The sequence below is a fragment of the Prionailurus viverrinus genome, unplaced genomic scaffold (assembly GCF_022837055.1).
Source record: "Prionailurus viverrinus isolate Anna unplaced genomic scaffold, UM_Priviv_1.0 scaffold_45, whole genome shotgun sequence".
NCBI classification, from domain to species: domain Eukaryota; kingdom Metazoa; phylum Chordata; class Mammalia; order Carnivora; family Felidae; genus Prionailurus; species Prionailurus viverrinus.
The window spans coordinates 1,661,297-1,683,968 of record NW_025927610.1 but is presented as its reverse complement, the minus strand read 5'-3'; the positions used below and the strand labels follow the sequence as shown (position 1 = coordinate 1,683,968).

The window sequence follows — 22,672 nt, the reverse complement described above, 5'->3', positions numbered from 1 at the left end:
GTGCTCCGTCCGTCCGTCCTTACGCCGTTCACGTCTGATAAGAGCATAGAGACGTTTGCTGATCCGACGTCTGCATCATAATTCACACAGCCACACGCTGGGGGCCGGAAAGTGCCCACTCCTCTGTCCCGTGCCTGCCCGTGGCGCCCTCGTCCTTAGGACGGCTCCAGAGCCCCCACCCAGCAGCGAAGGACAGCCGTGCCGGCACCTAGCTGACAAGGCCAGCCTGCCTGGGTGCAGGCAGCCTGTCTCCAGCCCTCGTGCCCTCCAGCTCCTGTCCCCAAGCCGAGTATGGCTGCCCAGGGCTGTCTGGCTGCTGCCGGGATCTGCTTCCCACGTGGCCCCTCTTGTGTTGTTAGGGCCCAGGCGTGTGATGGAGCTACATTTGTCTGCACGCCTTGGTCATGAGCAAAGCTTGGCTTCTTGGCAACCATTAGGGAAAGGCCCCAGCAGCTCCTTGGCCCCTTTTCCAGCTCAGCACATCTGCTAGGCCTCCTTCCAGCCCGGGAGGGTGTAGACCTATGCCCCTGGAGCCGTGGTGGGGCTCATTCGGGGGAAGGGGCAGGAAGGAGACAGGGTAGGGTAGCGACTGGCCAGCCCATGGCCCCTCAGACCCAGGTCACTGGACCAGCTCTGTTTCCAGCCCCAAAGCAGCCAAGTCGTTCAATGCAAACGAGGCCTGGACATTTGGGTCGACCTTGGCTTAGGAGCTCGGGTGCCTACAAGTGGGGCTGTGGTTGCCGTCGGCCCCCAGAGGGAGGCCAGTCATGTGGTGAATGCCAGGCTGCTCAGTTTGGTCTTGAGTTTAAGTGCAGACAGCGTTTTGGGTATTTCACGTGGTAAGTGGAGATAATTTGGAAGCTATCTTCCAGAGTCTGCAGAGAAGAAAGAGAACGAGTCTCGGTATGTGGTTAGCGACCCTTGTGTCTGAGTGTAGGCCTGACGTCCCACTGCGGGCCACACAGCGAGCTGCAGGGCCTGGAGACCCCCAACCCCCCCCCCCCCCCCCCACTGCCCCAGAGCTCTGTTTCTTTCCTGCCCTTTCCTGCAACAACAGTTTGGGGCCTACTGGGGTGTGGGGTTTTCCCACCAGGCCCTGCAGAGGCCCCACCGCGCCAGGGCACGAGCGATAGAATTGGGTCACGTGTTTGATGCGTAGGACCATAAGGGCACTTTAACAGAAAGGAAGTCAGCGTTGTCCCTCACTCCCTCTGGGCTCCCATTTCTCCTCCTGCCTTTTCCCATAAGTCAGCTGGAACGTGTGTGAGCGCAGGAAAGTGCTCGGAACCTGCTGTCTCCCACCCCTGTCGCCTCGGCGGCTTGGAGATGGGAGCACCCAGGCCTGATGCTGTTCCTGCTGAGGAGTTTACGTCTGTAGGAAGTAACACTGTGAATGTAAAGTTTGGAACTGTTCCCCTTAGAGTCCATGCCACTGGGCTCGCCTGAAGTGTAACTGGCTTTGCCTTGATTGCCATGAAATAGTCGGTTCTTAACAGGGGCCCGGAGCCCGGCTCTGGCCACAGGTGCCACCCAAGAGACGGGCCTGTGTGCTCGGGAGATGGAGAGGAGTCAGTGAGTGAAGTCCTTTTGGCCACGGGTGAGTGTGTATGTGTGTGCATATGTGCGAGTCTGTAATTCTGTGTGTATCGCAATACGCAGATGTGCAAGGCTACGAGATTGGCCGCGTAAGGTCTTTGTAGAAGTTCTATTTCTCAGACGTGCCCTGTGGAGTTGGCTGCGTTGACGGAGGTGTCTGGGAGCGGTGTCATTGCTCGTTAAAATCCTGCTGAGGAAAGGGTCCACCTGGCCAGCTCTCTGCACAAGAAGTTAGGACTTTATCAGCTTACTAGAAGTCTATAGCAAGCAGCGATCATATCATCAATCCAAATTTTGTTGAAAATACCAATTTGGCAGGTTTGTGGGGAGTGGGGGGGGGGGGCTGTTTTTGTTTTCCTGCTGATAATATCAGGATGGACTTGAACGAAACCAGGGCAGAATTGTTTGGCAATGCACTTAAGCGTGTCTTCTCCAGAAACGTGCCTCCCTCCCCCACCGCCCCACTGAGGGCTGCAGGTGACCCCCGGCTGCCAGAGCCCGCGCCTCCTGCCCCATCACGTTTTTGTCAGCAAATGGATCCTTCACAGAGGATGAACGAGGCTGACCCCTTCAGACACCCGGAGGGCAGCGTCACGAGGCCTTGCCTCTTAAAGGACCCCCGCCGCACCCAGGCACCCCTCCGTTGCCGGCTGTCACTTCCAAGTCCCCAGGGCCGGGGGCGGCTTCTCCCGGGCAGCCGCGGTGAGCCCTGTTGCTGGTTCCATCGGAACGGACTCTGAACAGCGGTAACTGCTCTCGGCCATCGTGCAGGCAATGCTTCCTTCTGCGGCGGCTGCAGGGGGCTCTGTGGTTTGGGGGGAGTGGAATCCATTTCCTCTCAATGCCACGAGCGTCCTTCCTAGCATACATCCTCGCTTTGGTGTTTGTCCTTCCCTCTGTGGTGAGCCCTCGAAGCCATGGCTACCGACCAGGGGGACAGTGGGGCAGTTCTGTCTATGGGGCAATGGGCAGGGGCAGGGGAGCGGTGTGAGAGCCTCCCGGCCCCTCTGGCAAGCTCAGGAGGGCTCAGCTGGTGCTGCCGGCCCGGGCGCGGCCTCAGCGGGGAGTGGGCCGCTCAGACGGCGGTGACCCGTGAAAGTGGCCTGGAGGGGTCAGGGGTCCCGTTCCCCTGTGCACCTGTCACTTCTTGGCGTCGAAGGAACCCCCTCCCCCCAAGCGCTTCTGGGAGCACCTGGCCCTGGACAGTCACTGCCGTTTCCTGGTGCAGACTGGGTGGCGGCCACTGGCGCTGGAGGACCGTGGCCTCGTCGACCGGCAGCAAGTGGCTTGGCTCTGGGCGAAGCAGGGCCGCCTGTCCGTGCACGCTGCCTCGTGCTCGCGGGTGTGAGCCCGAGACGCCCCGCCACCTCCGTCCCCGCCTGCTGGGAGCCAGCGAGGCTGTGAGGGGCACGTCCCGGAGCCCTGGCCTGGACCTGACCGTCCGCTCCCAAGAGGAGAGGGAAGGACTGACAAGCGACGTGTGTTTAAGTTTTTTAAACTTCCGCGAACATTGTGTATCTGAATTAAAGGGAAATGACACCACACGCTGCTGTACGAGGCGTGCTTGCTTGTGGAGAGCCTCTCCGGGGAGGCGGGGTGGCCGCCACACTGGCCCGCGCCCGGGGAGGGGGGGCTGGGCACGTCCCAGGAGGTCCCCACAGACATGAGCTGCTGGGGTGAAGGGTGCCGGGGCCTTGGAGGGTGGTGAGGGCAGCCCAGGGCTGGAGTGCTCACAGGGGGCCGTGCCTCGGCCTCGGGTCTCCCCCACGCCCCGCGGGCTCCTGGGCTCCTGGTGCACGCGTTTGAGTGTGTGAGTTGTTCTGGCTTCAAGGACTCGCCGCCCCCCAAAGGCTTGCCTAGTCAGCAGAATGGGGCACCGTCCTCCTTAGCCCTGGTTCGGCCCCTCCTTGGGAGCCGTGGCGAGTCGGTGTCTGGTAATGTTGGGGTGCAGCTGCTTTACCCGGCAGCCTGCACAGACAGCACCCCTAGTGCCATGGGTTCCCGTCCGTTGGGGGGAGTGGCCCGCCCGGTCCCTCAGCAGGGCGGCCTCGGAGCCCACGCCGTGGCCGGTGCCAGATAAGTGCGCTCGCGCAGCTTGGCCCCTGCCCCTGGGCTGCAGCTGTGTGACCGGGCACATGGGCTTCCGGCTTCCGGGGCTGTGCAGCAGCTCTGTGCACGGGCCCTCGGGTGCCACAGGACCCCCTGTCCCTGCACAGGGCTGGGCCTTCGTCCTCACGTCAGGTGTTCTAGACATTTGATGGGGGTGACTTCATCTCCCCAAATTTGTCTCCTCTGTGATGCAATTCCAGGGCCTCTGATGGTACCTCGGAGCGACCAAGGCTGTGTCCCCCTTCCTGGTCCCAGCACGGACAGCCAGACCCTGCCTGGCGCGCCTGAGCACACGTGGTCTCCCTGTCACTTCCAGAAAGAAAAGGGCCCAGAGCCCCTGCTGCTCATGTCCCCCGCTCGCCCTCCTGCCGCTACGGCAGAGGGACCCTCAGGAGAGGGTGAGACCCTGCTTTCCTCGAGAAGAAGCCCCTGAGGCCCTTCTAGGTGTGGGGTGGAGGGCTGTGCCTTGCCCCCCAGGCAGCTTGGCGGTAGTCGGAGCGCTGCTGGATGAAGCATCCTGCCGGTGCCCGTGGGCCCAGAGGTGGGCCTGCTTGGTGGTGTCGCCCAAGACTCTGGGCAGCCATGAGCGTCTCCTGTGGTTCCCCCTGGTTTGGGAGCCTTACCGGCCCAGCCCCTCCACCTGGTTGGATGGCACTTCCCCACCGGCCTCCCAAGCAGGAAACCGAAGGCCACTCGTGGCCACGTGCCCTAGGGGCCCCGAGGTCCTCAGCCCTTCACCCCCCACGGGCCTGAGGGTCTCTTGGGGCATGGGCGGGGCCGTCGGGGTTGGGGTCTGCCCACCGAGGCGGAGGCCGAAAGTCACAGTCTGAGCTCCCCGCGGATGTAGGGAAAGGGGTGGTGGTGCCAGCACAGTGAGCTGGGCCCTACCGCACCCACGACCCCTGCAGCGCTGGGCCGCTTCCAGCCTCCTTCCACTGTGAGCCAGTCCAAGCTGGGATGATCGCCGCCCCCTTCCACGGGAATAGCCCTCCCTGTGACCCCGCCACACGCCATGTGCTTCCCCGCCTTCGCCCAGACTGGAGCATTTCCACTGCTAAACTTTCCCACCCACTGTGATAGGCTCTGCTCACTGGCGTCTGCCCCTGGAAGGTGCCAGAGACTCCTCGATGGGATCCCCGCTTCCCACCTGGGGCTCCGGGTCGGCTGGGTAGGGCCAGCACACCTAAGTATCTCAGACCGGTGTTGGTTTCCGGGGAGACAGGTCTACAGGGTGTGGCCGCACGGGTGTCCCCCGGCCTCCTGCTGGGGCTTAACTACCCCTTCTCCCTGCAGGTACTGCTGGATACCCAGCCCCCGGCCCTCTGCCTCCCCATCCCACAGAGATTGAGGGTCCCCGCAGGCCATGCAGCTGTGCCAAGGTATGGAGCCCCTCCCCAGCAAGGACAGACAGGGCCCTCCCACCTAGCTCGTGCTTGTCCTCGGAGGCCCGACCTCAGGGCTCTGCTTCCGGAAGCTCTGGGGGTTTCCCGTGCCCATTGACACCTGAGAAGACATTTGGAGTCCAGCCTTTCACCCTGACTCCCCTGGACGTGCTGGCTGGAGGGGAGGTGAGAGGTGTAGACACCTCCTCTGGGGCCACCAGTTTGCCAGGGCCCTGAGCACAGAGTGATGTCCACAGGCCGGCAGCTGCCCCCTGGAGGCAGGGGCCTCGGCTAGCCTGAGGGTCCCCAGCCCAGGGGCCCTGGGGCAGCAGCTCTTCCTGAGGAGTGTTTACCATCACCAGTCAGCCTCTGCCCTCTCCAGAAGCTGCAAGGCCACGCACGTGGTAGGGAGCATTCTCCAGGCACACGGCGGTTTGCATTGGCTATGTCCTGTGTGCCCTGCTGAGGACCATAGGCACGGGAGGGGTGGCAGGTGTCCTTTACCTCTCCCTTGGGCCTCCCCCCACGTGCTGGGCCAGGGCCAGGGCCAGGGGCAGCCCCTGGAGCTGTGGTTGCAGAAAGGCCCTCCGGTGGGGCTGAGAGCTGGCACTAGGGCCCTGGGATCAGGTCCTTTGCCTGAGGACTGCGGGCTTTCTGGGGGACCTTTCAGTCACTCATTCACGCTGCAGACATCCCGAGCACATCGTGCCAGGCACCCAGGCCCAGAGGAGTACAGCAGCCCTGAGCCTTCCTGGGGGGTGCTGCGTGGGCCCGGAGAGGAAGGGGCTCCTACGGGGAGCTGATGGGGTCCAGGTCTTGAACCAAGAGCCCACTGAAGGGACAAGGGGCCCTTCCGAGTGCCCACACATGTCCCTGCTGCCCTTCCACCTGAGGGCCTGGGCGGAGATTCAGGGACACCTCCCCACCCCCACCTCCGCGCTCCAGGCTCAGCTGTCCCAATCTGGGGTGGCTTGGAGTGAGACTTTTCTCTCCGTGGTCAGGTCAGAGGAGGACCCTCTGTTAGCCATGGTGATTTTCAGCCTGAACTACGTGAGTCCCTCCCCCCCGGTTTAGGCCACCGCCAGCGACCCACAAAGGCCAGGCAGGCTCACTGACGGCCCGTGGATGCCACGGCCTGGCTGGGCATCTGGGCCTAGCAGGCAGGCAGGCAGGACTGGGGCCTGTCCAGCAGGTGTGATGGGCTCTTACTGATAAACCACGTGAGTTTTGTCTTTTAATTTTGAATGTTGGTGCCTTTAGTGATGCGTTCTCTCCGTAGGCCTCACGGCTCCCACGGCCCTGGTGTCCTGCCCTGGCTGACCCTCCTGCTGCTGACCTCTGCTGGCCAGCCCCAGGGGGCACTGCAGCCCACCACCAGCCTGGCTCTCAAGCCCTCCTTTCTGACCACCCCCCCAACCCCCCCCAGGGACAGTCACGCTGTCTGTTCACTGCCCCGTCCCCTGTGCTCCGGCCTCGCCAACCTTGCTGCCACTGTGGGGCTGCTTCTTGCGGGCAGCGCCCCCTGCCTTCCTGGGGATCCAGGCCGGTTCCCCTCGTCTGGGTGCAGAGTTCACCGTTGTCCTGCGGTACCTTCCCAGCCCCGCTGGCGACCCGCGGCCCTGGCCCTTGAGACCTTGAGATGGACGAGCCTCCGTCAAGCCCTGGAAAAGACCCGCTGAGAGAGGGTGAGGGTCCCCCAGCCAAGGACCCCGGCCATGCCAGCAGCCATCTTGTCCAGGGTCGGCGTTGGGGGCCTCCCAGGAGACCCCAGAAACGGTGGGCAGTTTGCACTGGCTACGTCCTGTGTGCCCGGCCGAGGACCATAGGCACAGGAGGGGTGACAGGTGTCCTTTACTGGGACCCTGCCAGCCAGTGCTCCTTCCAGGGGTCAGATTCGGCCTCAACCCACCGGCTTTCAAAGCCTGGCCCAGCCCTTCGCCCACAGGGTGACCTCGCCTCTCTACACCCTTGGCCTTTTTGTTTGTAAAGTGAGAGTAATAGTGCCAGCTTCTTTTACAAGAGTTCCTCGAGGATCAAAGTAGAAAATACTTGTATTTAGTCTTTGAAACAGTGCCTGGCTTTCCGTGAATACTCAAATTCTTATTCTCTCACTTTTGCCAGTGTTCTTAACCCAGGGTCACCCAGGTCCAATTGAGGGAAAAAGGGAAGAAGGACCAAAGTGGGGTAGGAAGACTTCAGACAGGAGGTGATGTCAGAATAGGGCTTTAAAGAATGAATGGGAGTTTGCCAGTAAGTCCAAAGGCAAAGTCTAGGGGATCTATTGGGAAGAGAGAGGGGCTACTTAAGGCTGGTCCCTTCATTTGTTCATTTCTTTACTCAGCAAGCCTTTAGCAAACCCTTTCCTGTGGGGTTCCGGGGATACAAAGAGCACCCCACTAGCCAGGTAGAAACAGGTCTAGGGACAGACGGTGCTGAGCAGGGTGGTTAGGGCTGTGGTGGGGCTGCCCAGGGTGGGAGGGACACACACACTGCCCGCCTGTGCCCATTGCCCTCTGGCCCCAAGAACTGCCCCGGCTTCTCTGCCCAGCCCACGTCACCCAGGCTGGCAACCAGTCCCACCACAAAGAGGGGAGACAGGTGGTCAGACGGGGCAGAGCCCCACTGCTGCCCAGCCTGTACTGATGCGTTTACATTTCTCCCCGTAAAATGTGAGCACGTTGGCCAGGGGGACGCTGTGTGTGGAGCACGTCACAGGGAGGCGAGTGTTGGCGGGTCCTCGAGGGCACCTGCTGCTCAAGCTGTGTCCCCCTCTGCGTGCACCTCTGCGCTCTCCCCCCTTCACCGCCCACCCCCCTCTCAGTGGCGCTGGGCCCTCCTTCCGTCCCACCCTGACTCCCCGTCTCCGGCTCTCCCTGGCGCCTGGCGCCTCGGCCCGTGTGCGTGGGGCGGGGCTGAGGCGGGGGCCGAGGCCTGGAGCCCACGCCTGGGGAGTGCGGTCAGCCCCGTCAGCCCGCCGCACACGGCGCTCCCGGCAGCGGGGTCTGCTGGCTGGGCTGGGGCGGGAGGCACGGCCGGCGCCTGGGCCACCGGTTTTGGGTCCGGCCCGCTCGCTGCAATATTGATGGCCCGTCAGGGCAGCCCTGATTCCTGCGCTCTCAGTTAAAAGGTTTCTGTTGTTGTAGCTTATGCAGTTGCTCTGTTGCTATGGAAACGTGACATCAAAATGACGTTTCCCGTTTAAAAGCTTTTAACTAAATTCCTGCCTGTCAGATGTAGGCCCCATTTTGAGCGCGGAGCTGCCTTCCAGGAGTGGGGCTCCCGCCCTGTGCGCAGGCCCCAGGCCCCGCCTGAGCTCTTTTAACCCCGCAGGTGCCTCCAGCATGGCGGCGGCCGAGGTGCCCGGCTACCTCGTGTCCCCGCAGACGGAGAAGCATCGGCGAGCCCGCAACTGGACGGACGCCGAGATGCGCGGCCTCATGCTCGTCTGGGAGGAGTTCTTCGACGAGCTGAAGCAGACCAAGCGCAACGCCAAGGTGTACGAGAAGATGGCCAGCAAGCTGCTGGAGATGACGGGGGAGCGCCGGCTGGGCGAGGAGATCAAGATCAAGATCACCAACATGACCTTCCAGTACAGGTGGGCCCCACGTGCCGCACGCCTGTGCGCCCCCCCCGTGCTCCCTGCCCGGCGCTGGCCACTGGGGGCTGCGGGGAGCCCCTCGGAGCTGAGTCAGGAAGGCCTCGTGTGGGCAGAGCCCAGCCAGCGGGATGGGGCCTGCACAGACCGTGTGTGCAGCCTCCCGTCAGAGGTGGGAAACCGAGGCCCAGCGAGGGCAGGGCTGGCACAATTCGCAACATACCCCAGACCCCTGCCTTGGGTGCCACGTGCAGGCGGCTCCCGCTTGGCCCACACGCACCCTCCCGCCGGGAGGGAGAATGCAGGCCGGCTGCCCAGGCATGGCTCTGCTAAGTAGGGTGCCTGCCGTACAGACAGGGAAACCAAGGCCGGAGGTGAGAAGGAGGCTCAGCTCCCAGGCCTGCAAGTCCTGCCTGGTGCTGACACTCAGTCATTTCCAGCAGCCGGCGGCTGGCCGCGGTCAGGGAGCAGGGTGCGTAGTAGGGCCAATGTTGGAGCCCTGGAGCTCCCAGCAGGGCCTCACTTGTGGGAGGGCCCTCATTTGTGGAAAGAAGCAGCAGGGACCCAGGCCTGGCCCTACCCCACTGTAGCCACCCTGCCCTGGCAGCCAGAAGGGAGTTGCTGAGTCAGGGCCACAGACAGGGTTCCTGGGCAGGGGAGGAGCTCTGGCATCCAGGGTGGGAGGACGTCAGTCACTGCGTGCAGATGGCCATGGGCAGGGCAGAGGTCACAGCCATGCAGAGGGCCTTCTTGGGTGAGGCCAAGGTCACAGGTGTGGAGTGGGTCATGGTCAAGGTGAGGGTCGTGGGCAGTCTAGGGTCTCCGGGGTGAAGGTCAACCTGGAACTGGGAGCCATGGGTGGAGAGCAGCAGTGAGGGGGGTAGGCGGCAGGCATATTGGGCGGGGGTGGGCCTGTCAGTGACCCTGGAAGGGGCGCTGTCCCAGGAAGACTTGGAGTGCACCGAGCTGCTCCCAGCCTTGGCCTCCTCCTGGCACTCCTCATGGCTGCTATGAGCAGGGGAGCAGAGGTGCAGGCCATGCTGGATGCAGACGGGGCCTGGGTTTGCCTTGGGCACCTCGAGAGGATCCTCGCTCCCAACAGTCGGCAAGGAGCCAACCCCTGCCCTCCTGGCCTGCAGCTCCCAGCCTGTCTGGAGCCTGGGACGTGCAGAGGCCCCGCAGGGCCCCCAACAACTTCTCGTGGCCCTTGGAGGAGGGGGTCCAGAGCCTGGGTCTGTCTGAAGGTGCATTTCTGCCCACAGCCCCAGCTCCCAGGCAGGCCCAGGGGCCAGAAATGAGGCAGCCGCTAAGGGTCTGAAGGCATCCGTCACAACATAAATGATGATAAATTCCAGCCACCAGCTCGTGGCGTGAGAGGGCTGAGTTGTCTGTAGATGTGTGTGTGTGTGTGTGTCTGTCTGTCCCTGCCTCCTCCGTTCACACGTGCGTCCCTCCGTGCCTGTGAGGGGGCTGCAGAGGTGCGGCCGGCTGTTTGACCAGCTTCCCATCTGACTCAGTAATCCATGGGCTCTGATTGGTGTCTGGCCGACTCATTCATTATTTATCCTGAAAGCCTTCTTCAGAGTCCCAGGGGAGGCATTCCTTTCCATTCCCGGGGGGGGGGGGGGGGGCGGTGGTGGCAGGGAGGCCACGAGAGATGAGGCAGCAGAGCAGGAGCCCCGGCCCTCCAGCGGGGCTCCACTGCAGACCCTGCCGTCTGTTCCTGAGGGCAAGGGCTGCACATGTGACACTTCAGTTTCCTGTTCCCTGAGGGGGAAACTGAGGCCTAGAGCAGAGAAGGGACTTGCCCAAGGCCACACAGCCCTTAATAGGCTGATGCTTTGATTGGTTGACTAGTTCTTTATCTATCTCCTCTTACCCCTACCCAAAGAGCCTCCCCTACCAAAGTCTTTTCTTATTTTTTCACTGTAGCTCTTTGCATATTAAGGTTGTCAGGCTAAGGAAGCCCGAGGGGGCGCCTGGGTTCCATGGAGCACGGTCTCTTGGAATACGATTCAGGAGCCTCCTGTGCGGGGCGGGGGCAGGCCTTCCCTCATTTCTCCAAGGAGCAGCCTGGCTTGAGTGGTCAGAACAAGCATAGGGGGGCTTCCAGTTGGGCTAGAGGCTGGGTGTGGGCCCAAGCACAGTTCTCCACTTCCTGCACCTGGAGTCTGTGCAGGCCTCCAGGGCGATGGACGGTAGTCCTGGGGTTGGGAGACGGAGCAGCCATGCCTCCCTCGGTGGCCTGTCCCTGGCTTTCTACCGAGGACATTCTGTATGCTGCTCCCAAGGCCACCTCCTTGGTAGCTGGCCTCTGCTCACTGCCCTGAGCCACAGACCCCCTGGCCGTGTCCCACTGTGCCCATTTGCTGCGGGCAGCTCGTTCAGAGGGTCAGCTCTATTTCAAAGACCAGTGTGACCAGGGGCTACACCCTGGCAGGAACCCTATGTCAGGAGACAGGAACCATCTGGCTACAGAGGTCCCTGTAGCTTGAGGGCCTCCCTACTTGGGAGGAGCATGGGGTAGGAATGTGGGGGCCACAGGCTAAGGCTGGGTCTGATGGGGCAGACAGGAACACCTCCCCCCCCCACCCCCACCCCCACCCCCAAGTTATGGACTCCTTCCTGGCCTGGCCAAGGCTGCCCAGCTCTCCTGCAGCTGTGCCTCCCCATCCCTGACCTCCCAGAATTCAGCCAAGGCCTGGGGACCTGCAAGGCCTATCTGTAGGGAAGGATAGGACGCAGGGCTGGGCAGGGCTCCAGCCCATGGTAGGCAGAGCTGTGCTGTGCACACCTTTGGGCCTGGGGTCTAAGTAGGGTTGGGGGGTGTCAGGCCCAGCCCTACTGCCCCCTGATGTCTTCAGCCACGAATGTTATCTAGTCGGCTTGCTGTTTGCCAGGAGCTGGGCATTTCCTTATTAAATCCTCCCTACAGCTTGTGAGGAGTTTACTTTGCTCATCCGCATTTTACTGATGTGAAAACGGAGGCTCAGAGAGGTTAATGGCCCTGCCCAAGGTCACACTGCAAAGTGGTGGCGATGAGACGCAGCTCAGGTCTATTGGACACTGCAGACTGTGCTCTCCGGTTCCCACTTCTGAGGCGTTCTCTTTAGGAACACACGCATCTCACGTCATGATGTTTTACGTTTATATTATATGACGCTTTGTTCCTATGTTTGCATACTTTATTATCTATCGCAGGCTAACTACTTAAGAGCAGCATTTGTTCACTGTAGGGAGCTTAGAAACTACAGAAGCTCAGGGAGAGGAACGGTACCAAACCGCCCAAGGCCCCAGCACTCACACATGGCCTTACTTACATCTGGGGCGCGTGCTTCTTGTTAGCACCCACGGCTGGGTAGTCCCCCGGCCTGCCTTCTCTCCAAGTCTAGTGTCTCCTTGGCCCTGGAGCCTGGCCAGTTTTTCTGGGGAGGCTGTCTGGCCACGAGTGGCTCCCCCTCGTGCCCTGTGGCCCCCGGGGCCCCAGCGCCCCCCGAGCACCCCTCTGTCGGGGGCCAGGCAGGACGGGCCGGGAGCAGCTCCGTTTCTCACCCTTGGCTCTTGTGTCTCTCGTTTCAGGAAATTAAAATGCATGACAGATAGCGAGTCCGTCCCGCCCGACTGGCCCTATTACCTAGCCATTGATAGGATTCTGGCCAAGGTCCCCGAGTCCTGTGATGGCAAACTGCCGGACAGCCAGCAGCCGGGGCCCTCCACGTCCCAGACCGAGGCGTCCCTGTCGCCGTCTGCTAAATCCACCCCTCTGTACTTACCGTATAACCAGTGCTCCTACGAAGGCCGCTTCCAGGATGATCGCTCCGACACCTCCTCCAGCTTACTGTCCCTTAAGTTCAGGTAGTGTGTGTCTTCCTTCCCCGCCCCCACCACCAGCAGGGGCCAGAGAAGGGGCCGGGTGCCGTGAGGGCAGGCTGATCTTCCGCCGCAGAGGACTAGGTGGTATGCAAGTGCCTCCTGGGCCAGAGAGGCTTCAGACCAGGCTGGCCTTAGGGAGGCCTCAGGCAGGGAGGGCTCAGATGGGGAAGACTCAGGCAGAGAGGCTGGCCTCAGACGGGGAGGCTGGCCTCAGACAGGGAGGCCTCAGACAGGGAGGCTGGCCTCAGACGGGGAGGCTGACCTCAGACAGGGAGGCTGACCTAAGACGGGGAGGCTGGCCTCAGATGGGGAGGACTCAGGCAAGGAGGCTGGCCTCAGACGGGGAGGCTGGCCTCAGACGGGGAGGCTGACCTAAGATGGGGAGGCTAGCCTCAGACGGGGAGGACTCAGGCAAGGAGGCTGGCCTTAGACGGGGAGGCTGGCCTCAGATGGGGAGGCCTCAGACAGGGAGGCTGGCCTCAGACAGGGAGGCCTCAGACAGGGAGGCTGGCCTCAGATGGGGAGGCTGACCTCAGACGGGGAGGCCTCAGGCAGGGAGGCTGGCCTCAGACGGGGAGGCTGGCCTCAGACGGGGAGGCCTCAGACAGGGAGGCTGGCCTCAGACGGGGAGGCAGGCCTCAGATGGGGAAGCCTCAGACAGGGAGGCTGGCCTCAGGGAGGCCTCAGACAGGGAGGCTGGCCTCAGATGGGGAGGCTGACCTCAGACGGGGAAGCCTCAGGCAGGGAGGCTGGCCTCAGACGGGGAGGCCTCAGACAGGGAGGCTGGCCTCAGATGGGGAGGCTGGCATCAGACGGGGAGGCTGTCCTCAGACGAGGAGGCTGATCTCAGACGGGGAGGCTGACCTCAGACAAGGAAGCTGGCCTCAGGTGGGGAGGCTGGCATCAGACGGGGAGGCTGACCGAAGATGGGGAGGCTGGCCTCAGACGAGGAAGCTGGCCTCAGATGGGGAGGCTGGCCTCAGATGGGGAGGCTGGCCTCAGACGGGGAGGCTGACCTAAGACGGGGAGGCTGGCCTCAGATGGGGAGGACTCAGGCAAGGAGGCTGGCCTTAGATGGGGAGGCTGACTTCAGATGGGGAGGCCTCAGGCAGGGAGGCTGGCCTCAGACGGGGAGGCTGACCTCAGACGGGGAGGCTGGCCTCAGACAGGGAGGCTGGCCTCAGACGGGGAGGCCTCAGACAGGGAGGCTGGCCTCAGATGGGGAGGCTGGCATCAGATGGGGAGGCTGACCTCAGACAGGGAGGCTGACCTCAGACAGGGAGGCTGGCCTCAGACAGGGAGACCTCAGACAGGGAAGCTGGCCTCAGATGGGGAGGCTGGCATCAGGCGGGGAGGCTGTCCTCAGATGGGGAGGCCTCAGACAGGGAGGCCTCAGATGGGGAGGCTGGCATCAGATGGGGAGGCTGTCCTCAGATGGGGAGGACTCAGGCAGGGAGGCTGGCCTCAGACAGGGAGACTGGCCTCAGATGGGGAAGCCTCAGGCAGGGAGGGCTCAGATGGGGAGGACTCAGGCAGAGAGGCTGGCCTCCAATGGGGAGGACTCAGGGAAGCTGGCCTCAGACGGGGAGGCCTCAGACAAGGAGCCTGGCCTCAGACAGGGAGGCCTCAACAGGGAGGCTGGCCTCAGACGGGGAGGCTGGCCCCAGACAGGGAGGCTGACCTCAGATGGGGAGGGCTCAGATGGGGAGGACTCCAGCAGGGAGGCTGACTTCAGACGGGGAAGCCTCAGACCAGAGAGGCTTCAGACCAGGCCAGCCTCAGATGGGGAGGCCTTAGATGGGGAGGCCTCAGACCGGGCTGGCCTCAGACAGGAGGCCTCGCACAGGGAAGTGTCAGACAGGGAGGCAGTTGGTACTGAAGTACAGGCCGTCCTGTCCATAGTCTGGGTTCATCTGGCTCCATCAATTTCTAGCTGTGTGGAAAGTCCTTGACCTCTCTGGGCCTCAGTCTCCCTTTGTACAATGGGGATAAATCAGTACTTTCTCCAAGGATGGCTGTGAGTGTCAGAAGAGAGAACAGATTCAGGTGTGGGGCCTGGCACGTGGAGGGAGACCAAGTGCCCTCCAGTTTCTGGCTTCTGGGCTTTCCCTCACCCCCAAGCAGACCCTGCCCTGGGGTCTCCTCCCTATCCTCGCCAGGCTGGCTGGTCTTCTCAGAACCAGGGAGGGGTATTGGGCTGAGCCTCCAGAATGTGCTCAGAAGCTGGTTCAGCGGGCATGCCTGTCCCCTCTGCTGTCCATCACAGACTTCCTGCTAGGCCAGCACTGGCCACGTGAGCCTGCCCTCGAGATGCCCACAGGAGGCTGGGGGACCAGAGAAGGGGACATTTGGGGTGGGCTCTCAAGAGTGGATAGGAGTTGGCCCGTTGGGGAAAAAAAACAGGAGGAGCATAGGTTTGAGTTATGGCCCTGCCTCTCCCCTCAGCCCTGGCCTTGGCCTTCAGGTCTGCCCGTCAGGGGTGATGGGAGGAGGCAACTCTTCAGTTGGTCCAGGGCCCCTTCCCTGGAGGGAACTTCTCAGCAAAGACCCCAGACAAAAATGCCTTTGTGGATAGCCAGATGGAATCAGCTGGGAAACCTGAGATTTTTGGCCCATGTTTCTACGGAATGACCCCAGTTCCCAGATTCCCTACTGCCCCAGACACTGCCCCTAATTTCTAATTAGGGCTGGGACGTGGGGACCGCTTCCTCGCCCCTGAGGTCTGCTGGGGCATGGCTCTGCTGAGGAGCATGGGGCCCCGGCCAGGGGACCAACAAGGCCTTAGGGACAGGTGGGGTTGGGCCAGTTCAGCCAGGGATGCTTGCCTCCCCCACGGCAGAGGGCGCAGGGCATGGGGCCGTGGTCACCTTCACCTTTCACCTCCCTGTGCACCGGAGGCTCCAGTGCCAGGCTTCCCGGGAGAAGCCACCCTGCCCGCACCCCCTCCCTCCCTGCCTTCCTCGTCTCTCGCCCCTCCCCCCGCGCCTCCGCCCCGTGTGGCCTCTACCCCTGAGCCCCATACCGGGCCCGTGCCCCCCACCCACCGAGGCTGGGACTCGGGTCACTCTCTGTGCCCACGGCCCCTTGCTGTCCCGGCCCCTCCTCGCGAGCTGAGCTGCACGGGGCGGCCCCAGGCAGGCGCGCGGCTCCTCCGCGGCCGCCTGTCCGCGAGGCGGTGGGGGGGAGGGGCGGGCGGGCGGGGCCCCCGGTGCCCAGAGCGCGCGGCCCGCCGTCCTCACGCTGGCGCTGTCCCTCCAGGTCGGACGCGCGGCCCGGGAAGAAGCGCAAGGTGCAGAACTGCCACCTGCGGAAGAAGAAGCTGCGGCTGCTGGAGGCCATGCTGGAGGAGCAGCGCCGGCTGAGCCGCGCCGTGGAGGACGCGTGCCAGGAGGTGCGCCGCGTGCTGGACCGCCAGAACCTGCTGCAGGTGCAGGGCCTGCAGCTGCAGGAGCGCATGATGAGCCTGCTGGAGAAGATGATCGCCAAGTCCGGCGTCTAGGCCGCCCGGCCCGCGGGGAGCGCCCCGGGGCTGCCCCTGGCTCGGCGGGCCTCGGGCCGGCGCCTCCGGGGTCACCCCGGGCCGGCCCCCTGGTGAGAACCTCCCGGAGGCTGTCCTCCCGTGCAGTCACCGGCGGTGGCCCTTGAAACGGCTTTGGGTATTACACGTGGGGTCTCGTTCCTGCCGGAAGTCATTTCCACAGCTCGCAGGGAGCACGCCAGGCCGGTCGACTGCAAAACAGAAGCAAACGGAAGCGGCTTAGTGGCGACTTTGTGCCCGGGACGGAAACTCTGGAAGGGGCCACGGCTGTCCTTGCGCTCTCGGGGTCTGCTGCCCACCTCCTAGGATGAGCTCCGACGGTGGAGCCGACCCCAGACGGCCGCTGCATCCCTCTTCCCCGGGGCGTCAGGCCTCCCCGTGAGGACGCCGGCGAAGCGATGACGGCTGTCCGCGTGCACCACGCCGCCCGGTTTTCCAGGCCCAGGGATGTCGTGCTGACGGGGCAGAGCCCGGGCCTCAGGCACTCGCGCTCCAGCCGGGGAGGCAAACGAGTGAAGACGGGAAGGACGGGATAGCGGGTTGTGGTCAGCGCTGGGCGGGAAAGGCTGGCCCCGAGCGTGAGGAGCAGTGGCGCCCCAACCGCCAGCGGGAGCAACCAGATTCCAGGAGCCCCGGACAGCGCGACTGGGCCGCAGAGGCACGGGGAGCTTTCGCGTGCTGTGCTGGCTGTGGTGCTCTGGGTCCGGACCCGCCGTGCAGGGACGAGCTCGTGGTGGCGGGGTCCAGAGCTGCAACGTAGAGCTCACCTCCCCCGCCTCTGCCCTTTCACCAGCAGGAAAACCTGTCCAGACGCTTCTCTGCTGAATTGCTCCTAAGTCTTGTTGGCTCCTTGGGCTTTTGGTCCCTGGCTGCACAGGGTGCCGGGCACAGGACCGTCTGGTTCACCCCTGGGACCAGCCTGTCGCTGCCCACACAACCGGGCTCTGAGGAGACATGGCAGGTGGGTTAGGGCAAGTGCCGTGGTTTCCCTTACGGTCTAGAAAAGCTCCTTCTGACCGCTCCTGGGCAGACGGGTGGGGGTGGGAGCCGAAAGCAGAGGTCCTGCCAGGAGGCTGTCACCATGATTTTGGTGTGACAGTGACCAGCTTATCTGAAGTCAGCCGCCCGTGGCCGCCCGCGAGGTGCAGAGGCCAGCCCTCGGCCTGGCTGCGGTGAGGGAGACGCTGGGTGTTCTGTGGAGCCCAGAGGGCAGAGCCAGACTGGCAGGACGCCCCCTGCTCAGCCGCCTCGGGGACCTCCCCGGAGTGCACGTGCCGTGGACTCAAACCATATTGCTTTGGTACTGAAGGCAGCGGTCTGGCGAACGTTCACAGGCGGCTCTGCTGAAGCGCAGACTTGCCAATTCGCACGGTGTCTGCGTTCCCGCCAAGGCCGGTTCGGCTACCGGCGTGACGTCGCTGGACCCACGTGGGAGAGATCCGCACAGAACGGGCCCCGGCACCCCGCGGCAGAGGAGAACCTGGGGGGTCTCGTGCTGAAGACCTGAGTGGGGGGGCATGCCCACAGGAACCCACCAGTCTCTGAGACGAGATCCTGCCGCGAGAACTCAGCTGTTTCGCAAACACCGAGGACAGAACCCCGTCAGAGCGGCCGTGCCAGAGGGGCGCCCGAGGTGGCCACAGAGTTAGGCGGGAGGTCCCTCCCCTTACACGCCTTTGCTTTGCTGGCACCGTGGTTGTGGCGTGTTAGCGTGTGGGTAACTGCGGGGCAGCAGGCGCAGTTCTGCATTTGTGTTTAGAGATAATTTGCACTTTTTCCCAGCTCCCTCTCTGAGTGGGGGGTCAGTGCTGTTTCTGTGTCTTGCCAAGTGGGCACTGCCCACCTGTCCCGTGGGCTGGAGCGGAATCCGGATGGTCAGCGGAACTCAGCTGTAGGACCGCCTGGGCCGCGCCCTTCCTGGACAGCGTGTCCTCGCGAGTTTCTGATTTGTTCTGTAGTTACCGGTCCGTGAAGGGGGCGGAAAGTGGCCGTATCGGTAAACGCTAAGCTATTTGATAAGATTCAGCGAAACAACATGTTAACACTGAAAACAAGTCAGGAACCAGATGCGCGTGCTTGCTTTCACTATTATTAGTTAGTGTTGACGTTGATAGCTGATGCATTAAGACAAATGGGCAGGATGAGAGATGAAACGAAGAAATGAAAATTGCCTTATTTTCAGGTGAGATCTTTGTATGCCCAGAAAGCCAAACATACAGATCAAGAGCTCTGTAAACTACCCTGACCCTGTGGCATCTGAGACTGGAGCATTCCATGCACGGTCATAACTGAGAACTACAGGGAATCTGTGAGTGAGTTTAACCAGAAAGGTGCAGGATCGACAGGAAGAAAACTGTGGTTTATTGTTAAATCTGAAACGGTTCCTGAGCCTGTGGGGAAACAGCGTACTCCTACAAGTTCCAGAATAAAGTGTCATCACTTTGTTAGTATATTTCCAACTATATTTTCAATAACGTTGTGGTTTTCTCTTTGTTTTGAAATGGAAGAAAATAGTTTTGAGTTCATATGAAAACCGAGAGGGGCAAAGGGCCTGAGGCCAAAGACTGTGAGGAGGCGTGCTCGGCCTCATGTAGCGCCAGGTAATGCGGAATAAAACCGGAGTGAGCCTTCCATTAGTGGTTGAAGCTGGAAAAACGTGGGGACGTGGAAACTCACACCCCGGCAGGGGCAGTGGGAACTGGCACAAGTGCTCGGGAGCAGCTGGGCCTCACCCCGCACAACTGAGGCCACGCAGGCCTGCCGCGGCCCCAGCGCTCTCGGGGCCCTCCACGCACGCCAGTGATTGAAGGCCTCAGAGCTTCTGTCCGCGTGCCTTCTAACCGCCAGCATTAACACCCCATAGATGACCTTATTAGAAATCAGACCTGGGACTTAAAAGATCTTAGTCCTTTCAAAATAACAATAAACCCCATGACATGCTAACATAAAAACCAATCACGGGAAAAATGTATTTTCCAAAACAAAAGGTTTTAGCGAGAAGAGTGGCATTGCGTCACGTACCCTCAAATATCCGGCCCGAGGGAAGCCAGCCCCACACTCAGTCTGCTGCGGGATGCGGCTCGGCTGTAAGTATGCGAGTGTCTGTGCAAAATCCAGGGTCACACAGATAGATGTTTGGAAAAGAAAGACATCTTCTTTTTTTTTTTTTAAGTTTATTTATTTTGAGAGACAGAGAGAGCATGAGTAGAGGAAGGGCAGAGAGAATCGCAAGCCGGCCCTGCGCTGTCCGCACAGAGCCCAATGCGGGGCTCGAACCCACAAACCGTGAGATCATGACCTGAGCCGAAACCAAAAGTCAGACGCTCAACTGGCTGAGCCCCCCAGGCGACCAATAAAAACGACGGATCTTCTAATATCGTGTATGGATCACGCGGACATTCTTTCCCGGCAGGACCCCCACAGGCTTGTTGAGACGTGGAATCAGCCTACCACGAGCCGGCAGAGCTGTGTCGCGGCAGCAGCCATCCGTCCGTCTCGCGCTTTGGCGGATCGTCATTCGTGCTTCTGCAACACCGTGCGTTAGGCATTTGGAAAATACTGGTTCACCGAGTTATGCCCATCTTCCTCGCCGACACAGTGCATTAAACATCCTCGAAAACTCACTTTTGTCACTGGCGGGGTCACGCTCATAGCGAAGCCTTTCCTGTGGGACATTAAGCTCGTGGTGGTGGATGCAAGTCTTTCTGGCCTGGGTGTGAAAGCTAGACGTTTCCATCGGTCACCATGTGAGTTGGTTTCCTTTTGAAGGGACAGCTCCCTTTGCTCGTTTCCAAGAGAATGTCCACCAGGTGCCCACGTCATTCTCTCAAGCGAAAGTTGAGTTCCAGTGAGAAATGTTGTCAGCTATATTTCAGCTGGCAGCTGGAACATTCCGCAGGTGCTTCTCCCAGACGTCGACACAGGGGTGGACAGGAGTGTGTTACACGTACTATCCGTGTGTCACAAGGAATATTAAAAGGATCCAGATTTAATAAAATTGAGTAATTTCTTACTGCCTCACCAGGGTCACTCTTCAGGGAAATTGGCATTTTCTGTGGAGCGCATGTGGTGGGAGGGAGGTGCCCGCCCTGATTCTTGCTGAGGACCCAGCCATTGGACCCACGCTGCAAATGCCAACATGCTGAAAACAGCGGAGGACATTTTTCTTTCGTGATAATGGAGAATAATCCGGGCCTCGGGGACACTCGGGGGTCCACAGACCACAGATCGAGAACTGCCCTAGGGAGGCCGGAGCGGGCGCAAGGCCACCGGGACGAGACTATGTGCCGGATCTCATCCTAGGATGCTCCTGAGTGTCGCACAGCTGGGGTAGGGGTGAGGAGGTGGGCCGCGGCCAGTGTGTGTGTGTTCTCCCCATACCTGGAAGTCCCCGTGGGTGGGCTGGTCCCCTGAGCGTGCTCAGAAGGAGGCCCTGCTCCCCTCTACCTAAGAGCGCTTCTGACTGTGCTGTGTGCCAGGAGCAGGGGAGTAGTTGGGTGTCAATCAGATCAAAATCCCTGTTCTTACAGGCTTTACGGCAGGAGGTGGAGGGGGGGACGCCCTCAGCAGACAAAATGGTCAGCGCCTGAGAGAGAAATAGCCCCCGAGGGGCTTCTGGATTGCAACGCACCGGCAGAGAGAAAGCCTGCGTGCAGCAAGCCAGGCTGGGGCGGGAGTTCGGTGAGGCGGGAGCCCACATTTTCCCGCCAGGGAAGCAGGGTCGACGTGACTGTCCTGGTTTCCACTGGGAGTCAGGTCCCCGTCGGGAGTCCCCACGCTGACTGGCTGGGCGGGGACCCCCAGGCACCGGCTCTGAGTCAGCTGCTGTCTCCAGGCTGAGCGAGCGCGGCCGAGACACCTGGCGGGGCTCGTGAGGGGCGGTGTTACACCCAGACCTGGCCCAGGTCCGTCTCGGGTGGGCCCAGTGGGACCCCGCACCCACCCGAGGTCACCTACCCACTTCCTGAAGGTTCTTTGGGCCAAAGAACAGGCCCAGTCCCCCAGTGGCCCCAGAACCACCTTACTTTCCAAAACTGAAGCCCCGACCAGTGCGGGAGTGTGGATCCCTGGAGCGTCTCCGTTCAGTTTCGGAGGCAGATGAGTCTCGAGGACAACAGGGGGCTCTGTCAGCTTGGTCAGGTGGAGGCACCCTTTGCAGCTGCTGTTGCATGTGAGGCCTGTTGACTGTAGCAGGTCAGCAGCCCCCAGCCCGCACTTTCCTCCCAGGCAGTGTCTGTCCCCTGCCCCTGCCACTTGGGTCTCCGGGGACCTCCCCCATCTTGTCATCCACCGGTCAGAGCAGGGGAAGAGGAGGGGGCGGGTGCACGGACCTCTTGCGGAACCACACATGCACGTCGGAAGAGGAGGGAGGAGAGAACCTGGGAGGGTGCAGGGCCATCTCCCCAGGGGCTTGTGGGGCGTCCGTGGCCCGGGCCACGTCAGGAGGGCCCTCCAGAGCAACAGCCACTCGCTGGGGTGAGGGCACGGGGTGCGTTGACCCTCTGTGGGGTTGGGCAGCCACACGCCCCTCATTCTCCATCCTTCGGACGTTCCGACCGCAGCTGAGAGGAGTCGTGGCCGACCCACTCCAGGACGTGGCAGAGGAGGCCCTGTGCTTCAGGAAGTGGCCACACCATCCTTGGAAGCTTACTGTTCTCCTTTGGACACAGCTCTTGTGCGTGTCCCTCTGAGCCAGAGTTTCTGACCCTCGTGTGGCCCTCGGAACTACTGCTGGTCTCCAGTGAACTCTTCTTGGTCACCTGACGTGTGTGTGTGACGTGGTCAGAGTGAGGAGCTGGCCTGCACAGCGCGTCTGTCCCCATCCAGCCTTTGTCCCTCAACACAGCTCTGAACCGTCCTGTTCAGGGTCACAGCACACGCTCATAGGAGCCCCGTGTTACCACAGACGAGCACCCTCCTCCCCTGTAAGGGCAGCACCACGGTCCGTGGGTGGCAGCCGTGGCTTCACGGGTCACCGCTGGTCGTCCTGTTCCAGGCTTTCTGTAGGCAGTGGCGTGGGGGGTGTCCCCGAGTGCGCCTGTGCACGCTAGCACGCGGTTTTTAAGTCAGACAAGATAGTTAACTTGAGGGGGGGACAAGTCGAGCACAAAAGCCCCCACATTCTGCTCCGTGGCTCCCATGCGAGGGAGGGGCCCAGTTCACGTCTCCCACGCAGAGCTGTGTCACGGCGCCATGCGTGGGCAAGCCTGTCCCTCCACTGCTACTCTTGGAATCTTTCTTAACAGCAAATCGCCCAGGGGCGCCAGGCTGGCTCAGTCCGTACAGTGTGTGGCTCGCGATCTCCAGGTCATGAGTTCAAGCCCCACGTTGGGTGTAGAGACTGCTAAAAGTTAGATAAATAAATAAGTAAATAAATAAACAAACTTTAAAAACGAGCAAATAAATTGCCCCAAAACGCATGTGTCTACATCTCCAGTCTGTGTTCCGTCCATTATCAGTGATTTCTATTTTTGTGGCAACACATATTGTCTTAACCACTGTAAGTCTTGAGCTCTGATACAATAAATCTTTCGGCTGTGCTGTTCTTTCTATAAACTGGCTATTTTGAGTCCTTAGCAT

At 61.6% G+C, this 22,672-nt stretch overlaps 1 protein-coding gene across 2 annotated transcripts; it reads left to right on the top strand.

The window, feature by feature from the left end:
- The first annotated feature begins 19 nt into the window (after nucleotides 1-19).
- Nucleotides 20-19,337, top strand: MSANTD1 (Myb/SANT DNA binding domain containing 1). 2 transcript variants are annotated; one of them, XM_047847153.1, is made up of 5 exons: nucleotides 20-4,103; nucleotides 4,999-5,084; nucleotides 8,418-8,682; nucleotides 12,262-12,537; nucleotides 15,814-19,337. In XM_047847153.1, exons 2-5 carry the CDS (start codon nucleotides 5,069-5,071, stop codon nucleotides 16,052-16,054), a joined length of 798 nt encoding a protein of 265 aa, XP_047703109.1. In that variant the 5' UTR covers nucleotides 20-4,103; nucleotides 4,999-5,068; the 3' UTR covers nucleotides 16,055-19,337. The 2 variants fall into 2 exon arrangements, with proteins under 2 accessions (XP_047703109.1, XP_047703108.1); XM_047847152.1 differs by having other exon boundaries at nucleotides 4,999-6,772.
- The last annotated feature ends 3,335 nt before the right edge of the window (nucleotides 19,338-22,672 follow it).